Source organism: Rhagoletis zephyria, unplaced genomic scaffold, assembly GCF_001687245.7.
Source record: "Rhagoletis zephyria isolate East Lansing unplaced genomic scaffold, Rhagoletis_zephyria_1.1 Rzeph_scaffold_04057, whole genome shotgun sequence".
Taxonomy (NCBI): domain Eukaryota; kingdom Metazoa; phylum Arthropoda; class Insecta; order Diptera; family Tephritidae; genus Rhagoletis; species Rhagoletis zephyria.
In genome coordinates, this window is record NW_016161140.1 from 17,322 (window position 1) to 30,198 (window position 12,877).

General features: G+C 39.2%; 1 protein-coding gene across 1 annotated transcript in view; it reads right to left on the bottom strand.

Moving 5' to 3' along the window:
- Positions 1–834: 834 nt before the first annotated feature.
- LOC108370187 (uncharacterized) overlaps positions 835–12,877 on the bottom strand; it is a 15,062-nt gene continuing 3,019 nt past the window's right edge. The window contains exons 2-3 of the mRNA XM_017625473.1: positions 10,602–11,046; positions 835–1,419 (exon numbers count right to left, since the gene is read on the bottom strand). Coding sequence (XP_017480962.1) covers positions 867–1,419; positions 10,602–10,609 — 561 coding nt within the window. The 5' untranslated portion in view covers positions 10,610–11,046 and the 3' untranslated portion in view covers positions 835–866. The remainder of the gene's footprint in view (positions 1,420–10,601; positions 11,047–12,877) is intronic.

The window sequence follows — 12,877 nt, forward strand, 5'->3', positions numbered from 1 at the left end:
TCTGAAAATTTGTATAAACAAGAGCCTAATGACATTAAAAAACAATATCGCAGTGTGGTAGTTTTTGCAAATTTTATATATGAAAATTTAATACAGCGAGTTTTGAAACAGTAACTTTTACATAGCTATCTTTTTTTAGCTTTTCGCGTTCTCTCTTCCATGAAGATTGGTCTGCTTCTTTTTTAAATTGCCTTCCACTAGACACCGAAGCTACCACGTTTTCTTGCAGTTTTCTAAGTTCATCAGAAGATGGAGACTTTTGAAAGTGTATAAATAAGTATTATAGCGATTTTTGCAATATTAGTTAACATTTAATGCTATTTTCCAAAAAATAGAAAGATTTTGCACACTATTGTTAGTGGACATGAAACTACTTTACGTTACGTACGTTACTCACCAAAAACAAAAAATCTAAAAAAAATTGACATAGCGCCGTTGCAAGTGGAATACTCAAATTTGGAAACATGGATTTCCACTGGTTTTATTAAAGAATGAACTATATTTTTATTAACAAAAAAAAAAAAAGTTCAATAACAACAAAAAAAATACGTTAAAACTTGGTCGACGAGATTTAAGCGGAGTTGCTTAAACCTCGTAGGGGGGCTGTGTGAAGCGACTTTATAAATAAACAACCAGAACAATTTATCGTTAATTCAATATATGTATAGCGTTTAATTAAAAATTCAAAATTTACAATTCGCGTTTAACTAGTGTAAGTATTATATACAGCAAATTAAACTTCAAAAGTACGAGAGTAGAATGTCGTTCGGTTGGCGGTCACGAAACTAATGTCGCTTTCGCCTTACAAAAGGGACGTATATATGTATATAAATATGTAACAAAATAGAATAAAAAATTGAGAGATTTTAGAGTTCAATAAGGTTGCCGGCTTGCCCATCATGACCATACCGGCCCCCTTGCACCGTTGCAATGTTACGTAAGGCATCCTGTAAATTCTGCAACGACGTCACGGCTGCATTCACTAAAGTATCTAGTTGACGGTTCTTATGGACCCGACCGCGGCGCACGGACTTCCTAGCGATGACAGAAGACGGTTTTGTGATGGTGGTAGGGCGTGGCTGTTTCGCTGCCCTTTTTTGGCTACAAATACATACACGCGTTGGCGCGTTCCTGCCATGTTCGTCGCGATCCTGAATGGCTTTAGGTACGATTGCGCTCCTAAGGCTCCTTCCTATCCTATCGTTGTGGAGAAGCATGTGGTGTGCCATTTTACATATGCAGCAGCAGTGTCGAGAAGGGCATTTGGCGGTGGTATGCGAACGTGCCAAACAGTTTGCACAATATTTGTGTACTTTGACTGCATCCAATCTTTCCAGTGCGTCCATTTTTCTGAAGCTCGGGCAGGCCTGCAGAGGATGAAAGCGGCAGCAGATTCGGCACTGATATATATCCGGTGATCTGTAAGAACGAACAGTTGAATTAGTGTGAGGACACAACTGAAGGGCTTAGGTGTCATGGGTAGTACATGAGTTCAAAATGGGTGAGTTTTAGAGTGGTAGCATGAGTTAATTGTGCAAGCAGGAACAATTTAGTGGGGTTTTGATTCATTGAATGGGTAGAACGCAGAGTTTAACAATGGGTCGAGTGTAGATGCCTGTTTGGGTCTTAACATCCGCAACTCTGGCATGGTTATCAGCGCCTCGGTGAACTTTAAGGATTCTTCCCAGACGCCATTCTTGGGGTGGTAATAGATCGTCTCTGACTACTACGAGTTGGCCTTCCTCGATATCATCATCTGAATTCTTGATGCAGAGTTTTCACTTTTTGCCATCGGTTTACGAGCGACATGTTTTCAGCAGTCAGTTCGGGTATTGCACGTAATGGGGCGCCTCGAAGAAAATGACCTGGAGTTAGTACTAACAGGTCCGTGGGATCTTCAGACATTGGAGATAAAGGCCTGGAGTTTAAAATTGCCTCTACGCGGGCGAGTAGAGTTGTGAATTCTTCGAAGTTGAATTTATCAGGACCGGCAACTTTGGTAAAATGCGTTTTGAAGTTTTTTACACCGGACTCCCACAGGCCACCCATGTGAGGAGCGTGTGGAGGAATGAATTGCCATTCGACTGCTTGGATACTGAAGGTGTTTACAACTTCGGAAGAAACTGGTTTGAGGAAGGCATCAAAGTTTTTTTCAATGCACGTTGCGCCCCAACGAAAGTTTTGCCATTGTCGGACATCACTTTGGAGGGTAAGCCTCGACGACCCACAAAGCGTGCAAAGGCCAAGAATGCTTCAGTAGATAAATCAGAGCAGACTTCTAAGTGGATGGCTTTCGTTGAGAAGCAAACGAATACGCACACGTACGCTTTGTGATATGGGGCATTTCTGGTTAGTCCAGCTTTAACTAGAAATGGGACTGCAAAATCAACTCCAGTGACAGTAAACGGAATTGAGAATTTTACTCTTTCAGGAGGGAGCGCGGCCATTATTTGGGAGCGTACCTTTTGCTTATATTTCGTGCATGTTTTGCACTGGTATATGCACTTCTTTATGCGGGGGTTTAATCGGGGAATAAGAAATTCTTCGTGAACCATGCGAATCATTAGTGACTTGAAGGAGGGTTATGTAAAGAAATTGCAGATAAAGTTCACAGAACCTTGAGCTTCCTGGGAGTATAACCGGGTGTCGTTCGTTGTCGCTCAGAGTGGCATGGGCTAATCTTCCATTAACGCGCATTAAGCCTTGGTTATCCAGGAATGGGTTAAGAGAGAGCAAACTGCTTTTCTTACTGGCCAACTATTGGGGGAGTACACAGCCATTCCGGGCCATGCCACCATAGTGAGTGAGAGACTAATTCTTGCGGCTTGCAGCCACGGGTGCCTAAGTCAGCGGGGTTGTCTTTGCTCCTTACATGTCGCCAAGTTGAATTTCCTACGTTTTTGAGGATCTCGGAAATATGGTTAGCAACGTAAGTTTTCCATACGTATGGGCGTTTTTCAAGCCAAGCAAGCACGATGGACGAGTCGCACCATAAGTATACATGGGCTTTTTGTAGATCTAATTGGGACCGTACCTGGTTTAAGAGTTTGGAAAGGAGTACGGCTCCGCATAATTCCAGCCGCGGGAGACTGATTGTCTGTAGTGGAGCTACCTTGCCTTTCGCGACGAGTAGGCGGGTTGTAGCGGGGTTTACATCTTGTTGGCAGCGAATGTAGAGACGTGCACAATACGCCTCTTGTGACGCATCGTAAAATCCATGAATTTGAATGTTATAAGTGGGTGAGAATCCCATCCAACGGGGAATTTATATTTTTCCAACTTCGGATAGATTTTCCACAAATTTGCACCAAACATGAACGGAATTGGGTTTGGCACATTCATCCCAGTCTGTTCCTTCTTTCCATAGCGTTTGCAGGAGGATTTTCGCTCTAATCATTATAGGGTCAAACAGTTTGGCAACTGCTGAAAGTATCTGTCGCTTTGTGGCTTAGTGTGAGATTGAGGGCAAGTTGAACGTATAGGAAGAGGAGTCGAACACTGCGTTCCAATTAATTCCTAACGTCTTTGTCGTACTGTGATCTTCTAATTTGAGGAACTGTGAATCTAAGATATCGGTTTTGGGTACCTTTTCTAGTAGTTCGGCATTATTTGTAGTGATCTTCTTAAGAGGAAATCCTGCTGATTTCAAAGCTTTGATAAGTTCGGACAAAGAGTTCTGGGCAGTTTCTAGATCATGTGCTCCTGAAAATATATCATCTACATAAGTTTCCTACTTTAAAATTTTTTAACATAGGGGGAACTCGTACGCAGAGTCTTGGGCCAGTTGCTGCAGTGTTCTTATGGCTAGGTAGGGGGCACAGTTTACGCCGAAAGTCACTGTTTTTAGTCTGTAGTCACTGATTGGGTCATCGAGAGTCTTTCGAAAAACTATTCTTTGGAAATCGCGATCGTTTTCGTTAACCAATATTTGGCGGTACATTTTTTCAATGTCGCCATTGAATACAAACTTATAGTCTCCATTTCGAATGACTTCTTGGGATGGAGCGAGTTCCATGTGTTGCAGAGTCTCATATTCTTCCAGGACTTCGGAATAGGTCTCCTTCAGATCTTTCCTTTTGGCCAGGCTTCCCTCTAGGCTGAGGTATTGACTAAGAGAGGAAAACCTTGAGTGTCCAAGGGCTATGAGATCGGGAAATTCTTTCTTGAAAGGTAGTCGAACTTCATAACGACCATCTTCTCAACGGATCGTGGTTTCGCTGTAGAGGTCTTCAAAGAACTTGTCTTCCATCGATGGTTGGGCGGGATCTACCATGTTTTCCTGTTCCCAAAAACGTCTAACGAGTTCACTTATTGAGTCATCCGATGTTTCCTGGACTCTTGTTGAAAATGACGAAACTTGAGCTTGGACTGGGCCACTAAGAATCCATCCAAAGATGGTATTCTGTGCCAACAAGCTTTCGCCGACATTTTGGACTCCAGATAGAAATATTTTGGGGTTAGATCGCTGCCGATAACCAAGTCTATTTTACCTGAAGTGAAACAAGAGGGATCGGCGAGCTCTAACGAGGCAAATTGTATCATGTCCACATTCTTGATGGTAAATGATGGAAGGAACTGGGTGAGTTGAGGCAGAATAATGGCATCGGTTTCTACCTTCACCTTTTTATCTATAGCGCTCAGCGTTAGTGGGCATATTTGGGTTGAGTTCTGAACTATTCTTCCTCCCATACCGGAAATCTCATAAAAGGCCTTTTTTGTCGGAAGTTTTAATAAGTTCTTTACCCTCGACGGAATGAACGTTTTTTCGGAGCCGGGGTCTATCAAGACTCGTACATTATATGTATCTCCTAGGTTTAATATGGGGACAATCGCAGTTGAGAGCAGTATTTTTTCTTTACTGCTTGTGTGATGAGCCTGAATGTGTTCTCCAACTTCTTGACTAGATAAGTTTGGGTTTATCGGGTCGAAATTGCTTGGACCATTTGTAGCGAGTTCTTCCGTAGATCTAGCTGTTGTCGTGTGTACCGTCGATTTTTGGAGTCTAGGGTTAGAGTGTGAGTTGGAGTTTTGTGAGTTTGGAGTTAAATGTAGCATAGAGTGGTGGCTTTTCTGACAGTAAACACACGTAAAGCTGCTTCTACATTCTCTGGCTGAGTGGGAAAGCGCTATACAATTTTGACAATATCCACATTCTTTAATGAATTTCGCACGATCTTGGGGTGAGATTGTTTTAAATTTGGGACATATTTTTTGTGGATGAGCAGGCGATACCTTACACAATTTACAAGAACTGACGTATCTCTGATCATTGTAATATTATCGCACATTACTAGAACTGGGATGTGAGTTATGAAGTTGGGTTTTTATTGAGTTGAACGTGGGGTTGAAGTTTTGGAAACTTTGTTTGGGGTTCGGGTTGTGATTTAACTTTGTGTTTGGGTTTTGCGTGAGTTTAACTTTTGAAGGTCGGTGGGCATTTAACCTTTCTACTACCTCATACCTCGTAGTTAAAAATGAATCCATCTCGGACCAAAGAGGCAAATCTTTCCGAGACGAAAGTGATTGTTCCCACAAAGCCAATATTTCTTCTGGTAGTTTAGAGGTACATAAGTGAATCAAAATCGGATCCCAATTCGTAACCGAAACGCATTGAGCTTTTAATACGGAAAGGCAGTTATTTATGCTCGTTTGCAACTTTTGTAAAGACTGGCTATTTTCGCTGAAAACTGGAGCCAGGTTTAACAGTGTCTTGAGCTGGTTATCCACCAGGATTCTGCGATTTTCTTATCGCGATCGAAAGCTTCCCAAGCGAGTTCGAAGCTTTCATCGCTAAGTGGGTATTGCTTTACAATTGTACCTGCCTGGTCTTTGGTTATATATCTGAGATGATATAATTTTTGAGCTGGGGTTAATTTTGGGTGCCTTACGTATACTGCCGCAAACATATCTCTAAAGGCTGGCCATTCCTCATAAAAATCTTGGGTATCGCATGGTGGGACTTAAAGGTAAACTCCAGAAGAGTCTGATCTCTTTTCAGTGTCAACCGCGTTTTTTGAGCTTGGAATGGGGTTTTTTGGTTTGAAGAGTTCAAGAGCTTCGGCCATTTGAGCTTTACAGTTTTGATAACTCTCACTACATTTGTCAAATTTTTGCTCGACCGATTCGCTTACTTGTGAGTAGGAGTCTGATAAGGAAATACTTTGGTAGGTATCCAAAACCATTTCCCAATTTTGCTCGAGTTGTGAGATTTTAACGTTTAATAGGGCCACAGTTTGGTCCATTGCTACAGAAGGTGACCATTTTGAGCAAAATACCTCCAACCTATTCGTTTCAAAAATGAACCTTTTGAGGTCTCGATCAGGCCTTGATTTCGAGCTCTCTCGTTTTTTGGTCTCAGAGGATTTTGCGTCAATATCAAGCGTGTCCTTGTCGGACCCCATTACGAATAAATAGTTAGGGCTTATTGACTTAGGGTTACTCGATTTTGGGTTGTTGAGTTACAAAAAGCAAGGGTTTTGAAGGTTTTTTGAGGAGAGTATATTTTTAGAGCTGGAGATAAGAGAAATATCGTGAGAGATTATGTGTTCGATTTTTCTCTACTTTCGGAGCTTGCTTTTGTAGGTAAGTATTAATATTTGTTTCCGCTGTCGACCGCTGTGGTGTAGTGGTTAGCAGTGCGCGCTTTCACTCACCAGCACCAGCGTTCAAGCCCTGGTCAAAGCAACATCGCAAAAAATATAGAAAAAAGGTTTTTTCTTAACAGCGGTCGTCCCTCGGCAGGCAATGGCAAACCTCCGAATGTATTTCTGCCATGAAAAACAGCTTCTCATAAAAATACAATCGCCGTTCGGAGTCGGCGTAAAACTGTAGGTCCCTCCGCTTTGTGTGACAACATCAAGGCGCACGCCACAAGTCGGAGGAGAAGCTCGGCCAACACTAACATATGTGTAAGCGCTAATCTATTATTATTATTATTAGTATTTGTTTAATTAATATTTTTAATATTCGAGAATATTTTTGAGCGTGTAGCTTTATAGTGTATGTATGTATATGTGTATACAGAATTTTTTCTTTTTCACTCCGAGTAGTTTTACTATTTTGTGGACTGTATTGTATATTTTATTTTAATTTCGAAAACAATGGACGAAACTGAGGCCCTATTAAACGTTAAAATCTCACAACTCGAGCAAAATTGCGAAATGGTTTTGGATACCTACCAAAGTGTTTCCTTATCAGACTCCTAAGATAAGGTCGCGATAAAATCGCAGAATCCTGGTGGATAACCAGCTCAAGACACTGTTAAACCTGGCTCCAGTTTTCAGCGAAAATAGCCAGTCTTTACAAAAGTTGCAAACGAGCATAAATAACTGCCTTTCCGTATTAAAAGCTCAAGGCGTTTCGGTTACGAATTGGGATCCGATTTTGATTCACTAGCGCTGTCAAACTATCGATAGTCAAGTCCATCGATGTTTTACGATAGTCTTAAGGGTGACTATCGATACTATCGATAGTATCGACCCATTTCATATGTTTTTTTAAATCCATTTATTTTTTCGTTATCTTGCTCTTATAAATTTGTTTATTTTAGCGGCTCACGGTTGCATTTTAGAATCGAGAAATATTCACTCGCCGTGTAAAAAAAGCGATTTCATAAATTTTCCCTGCAATTCGCCTTTCGGAAATAAAAAACATTCTTTCGAAAGGCACTTTACATGCAAGGTGCCACTGCTCATGCAACTGCTTTCTGAAATTTCTCAATTTTACAGTCTACTGCATTGCCCGGTCTGACACGCTCTTAAGACGGCAATGTAACCCTGCTATTCCCACGCTTAAAATAAAAAATTACGCTTTTAGAAATAATGCCATGAACCAACTAAACAGATCACCCAGCACAGCAAGCGCGTATTTGTAATTGCAATTGAGAAAAAAAAAAAAAGTTTATAATGTCATTTTTTAATCGGTTGTTTCATTCATGCACATGGTTTCATTCCGTTTCACTCACATGGCGGCGAAAAAATTACGTCACTGCGAAAAATAATACTTGTTTCTCGCACACCGCCATGGTTGATCTTTCTTTATTCGTTCGTTCATGAAATAATGCTGCCAAATTTTGTTCTCTTTGAACCAATACGTGTAAAAGTCTAAAGCGCTAGGAACGAGAATTCGCTATCAATAAAGCGATAGTGACGATAGTACTAAAACTATCGATAGTTATTTCAAGTGACCAGACTATCGATACTATCGATAGTATCGTCGATAGTTTGACAGCTCTATGATTCACTTATGTACCTGTAAACTACCAGAAGAAACATTGGCTTTGTGGGAACAAGACCATCGGCGAGTTAACCAACCTAGTGCGCTTAAGTATGTTCGTATGTATGTATAAACGGGTTTGTGTGTTATACTGTGCGTTGATATGTAACAGGAAAATTAAGNTTTTTCTTTTTCACTCCGAGTAGTTTTACTATTTTGTGGACTGTATTGTATATTTTATTTTAATTTCGAAAACAATGGACGAAACTGAGGCCCTATTAAACGTTAAAATCTCACAACTCGAGCAAAATTGCGAAATGGTTTTGGATACCTACCAAAGTGTTTCCTTATCAGACTCCTAAGATAAGGTCGCGATAAAATCGCAGAATCCTGGTGGATAACCAGCTCAAGACACTGTTAAACCTGGCTCCAGTTTTCAGCGAAAATAGCCAGTCTTTACAAAAGTTGCAAACGAGCATAAATAACTGCCTTTCCGTATTAAAAGCTCAAGGCGTTTCGGTTACGAATTGGGATCCGATTTTGATTCACTAGCGCTGTCAAACTATCGATAGTCAAGTCCATCGATGTTTTACGATAGTCTTAAGGGTGACTATCGATACTATCGATAGTATCGACCCATTTCATATGTTTTTTTAAATCCATTTATTTTTTCGTTATCTTGCTCTTATAAATTTGTTTATTTTAGCGGCTCACGGTTGCATTTTAGAATCGAGAAATATTCACTCGCCGTGTAAAAAAAGCGATTTCATAAATTTTCCCTGCAATTCGCCTTTCGGAAATAAAAAACATTCTTTCGAAAGGCACTTTACATGCAAGGTGCCACTGCTCATGCAACTGCTTTCTGAAATTTCTCAATTTTACAGTCTACTGCATTGCCCGGTCTGACACGCTCTTAAGACGGCAATGTAACCCTGCTATTCCCACGCTTAAAATAAAAAATTACGCTTTTAGAAATAATGCCATGAACCAACTAAACAGATCACCCAGCACAGCAAGCGCGTATTTGTAATTGCAATTGAGAAAAAAAAAAAAAGTTTATAATGTCATTTTTTAATCGGTTGTTTCATTCATGCACATGGTTTCATTCCGTTTCACTCACATGGCGGCGAAAAAATTACGTCACTGCGAAAAATAATACTTGTTTCTCGCACACCGCCATGGTTGATCTTTCTTTATTCGTTCGTTCATGAAATAATGCTGCCAAATTTTGTTCTCTTTGAACCAATACGTGTAAAAGTCTAAAGCGCTAGGAACGAGAATTCGCTATCAATAAAGCGATAGTGACGATAGTACTAAAACTATCGATAGTTATTTCAAGTGACCAGACTATCGATACTATCGATAGTATCGTCGATAGTTTGACAGCTCTATGATTCACTTATGTACCTGTAAACTACCAGAAGAAACATTGGCTTTGTGGGAACAAGACCATCGGCGAGTTAACCAACCTAGTGCGCTTAAGTATGTTCGTATGTATGTATAAACGGGTTTGTGTGTTATACTGTGCGTTGATATGTAACAGGAAAATTAAGAGAAACGTATGCACCTATGTACAAACGCACATACGCATATACGTAGGTATGTATGTTATAAAGATCAGCGGTAGAAGTAAGTATTTTATGTTAAATTTATCGTTCGAGTTTATGAACAGTATTGTGGAAATCGCTTTGGCTTAGTTAAATGTTCCTCTCTTGGGTATATAGCCGCGATGGGAGGCAAAACAAATAACTTGATGGCAAAAATAGTATTTGGGTTGCTACCACCCTAGTACTCACCCTCATACATGTGTATAGCATGTATACATGTGTCTAAACGTACGTATGTATGTACATCTGCATGTATTACTGATGCACTACGCTTTTGAGTGAGAGTTGAGCAAGTGTTAAAATTTGATATTTAGTATATGTATAATATTTATGTACGTGAGTGTTTATAAAGGTGAGAGACACCAAAATGCAAAGTTATAGCGAGCTTTGAGTGTGATTTTTGTATGGTGAGTGAGTTTATGTGATTTATTTGGGTATTTCCATGCATATAAGTAAATATATGTATGTATACCGAAATTTCTTTTAGCACCGTTTATCTTTATAAATATGTACATATATATTTAATTATTTACTTATTTATGTATGTATGTGAATATATTTATAAATTTTTAACCACGGACGCATTAATGTGCATATATATTGCGAAAACCGAAAATTCATAAGGTATACCATATACCAAATTTATTTGCAAGGGTTTGCCAAATAAAAATAAGCATACATAAATATGTCGAAAGACCTTTACGCAAATTTCGCTTTGATACGAAATCGATCACTCGCTATATCTTTATTAATTTTTCGATGGGATATGAGGTCACTTACTGCGCCATCCGTATGTTTTATTTAGGTAACCTTATTCTGTTGCGTCTTATCGCGCCTCCAGATTTCCACCAGACTGTTCTTCTTGCTATTCCTTCGGATTCCGCGATTGCTCTTTTGCTTTTTTTGTTTGTCACTGTGCCTGTGAACTTTACGCCTTTCTTCTGCCTTCCACCTTCTTTGACGCTTCAGGATTCCAGTTTTATTTATAAATTAAATTTTTGTTTTAAATTTTTCGTTTAATTTTACAGAGTTTAAAAATGTTTTTTTTTCCGAACGTCACCGAGTTTAAGCGCGATAGGGATTAGAAATGCGTATTAAAATTTATACTTTTTGACATTTGCCAGCAGTGCAGAGCCGATTCAATTGCTAACTGAACGGCTTGAAGGACCATCGACGAGATTTAAGCGGAGTTGCTTAAACCTCGTAGGGGGGTTGTGTGAAGCGACTTTATAAATAAACAATCAGAAAAATGTATCCTTAATTCAATATATGTACAGCGTTTAATTAAAAACTCAAAATTTACAATTCGCGTTTAACTAGTGTAAGTATTATATACAGCAAATTAAACTTCAAAAGTACGAGAGTAGAATGTCGTTCGGTTGGCGGTCGCGAAACTAATGTCGCTTTCGCCTTACAAAAGGGACGTATATATGTATATACATATGTAACAAAATTGAATAAAAAATTGAGGGATTTTATAGTTCAATAAGGTTGCCGGCTTGCCCATCATGACCACTTGGCAAAAAGTGGTTTGGTTATAATTTTTTGACCACTGTATGTAGAACACCTAAACCCCCCCTAAGTACGGCCTTGATACATGCCAGATCACGTTTGTAGGACTTAGTGTCGAGCGTATTTGCTCAAACTTGCGCACCATAGAAAGACGCGGACTTAAATCCCTAAGCTAAAATAAAGTCGGTTCTATTCTTTTTGGGAGCACGTGCATTAACCATCATTCTTGGTAAATTGCCGCATGTTTTTGCTGATTTTTTCGCAAAAGCTTCCTTCTCCACCTGGTTTATCGATCGCAAAGGAGGCCTTCCTCGTCCTCTGTTAGCAGCATTGCTAGCCGCGTTTAATACCTTCAGAGTTAGAGCGTTTCTGTCCATTCGTACGATATGAAAAAGCTAGCCTAGCCGCTGTATTTTAACTCGCCGCACTATGTCTATATCGTTGTAAAGCTCATTCATCGTTATATCGTCTGCGGTATTCGCCATGGCCAAAGCGGGGCGTTATGAGTGCCCTTTGTACGACGAGAAAGCACTTTGCTTCTCAATTTCTCAATTGCTTACTCAATCCAAAATAGCACTTGTTAGCACTGTTGCCGACATAGTTCTTTTCGCACTAAATTTAGTGCTTTTCTTAATTCAAAACGCGAAAATTTTTGAGTTTGGTGCTTGGTGCTTTTTTTGTTAGTTTGAAGACACCAAAACTCTAAATCTGAAACAAAAATGGAAGTTAAATTTAGAGCAGTTGGAAGTTTCACAAGGAACTTTACAAAAATGGAATCAAAATCATGGCATAATGACAATCATAAGCGAAAGAGCATATGTTTGTCAAAAAAATATGCGGCAGCAATATAAATCATGCTGGGACCATGAATCGATCTTTAGACCTTTAGTTTGGGCTGAATTTGTTATATTTTTTTTACACAAAAAGATTTTTTCCACTATGCGCCGGTGGATGCGTTCAAATAAGACAACGGTTGCCAGACGTACTGATTTTATCAGTACAGTACTGATTTTTCAACTCTCGTACTGATTTTATTAATTTCTTCAATCAGTACGCTAATATCCTGATTTTTCAAAATTTGTACTGATTTGTACTGAATTTTCATTTCTGAGCACACACATCTTTGTCGATAACATTTGTTATCTCGAAAATAACTTTAAGTTTAATAAGAACCAATTAGAATAATTGAATGGCTTTACCGGCAACATACAATTACTTTTTCTCAATTTACTGACATTGTAAAAGAATTTTTCACACAATACATCGAGTTAAATACCTTTTTTAGCGAATTCTTAGTCTCATGAAGTCCTTAAATAGTGGTACGTTTCCATAGTTTGAAAAAATATGTAATTTTGGTTTTTCAATACCACGCTCAAGCGGAGCAACTGAGAGGAACTAAAGTATTTGCTTCCAGTCGAAAAGAGAGAAACCGACTTCTAATTAAAATTTTTGAAAGTGAACTTCAAATTAACAAGTAATTTTTAGCAAAAAAAAACCGACTTCAACTCTCATATAAAAAAAAAATATATATATATATATATATA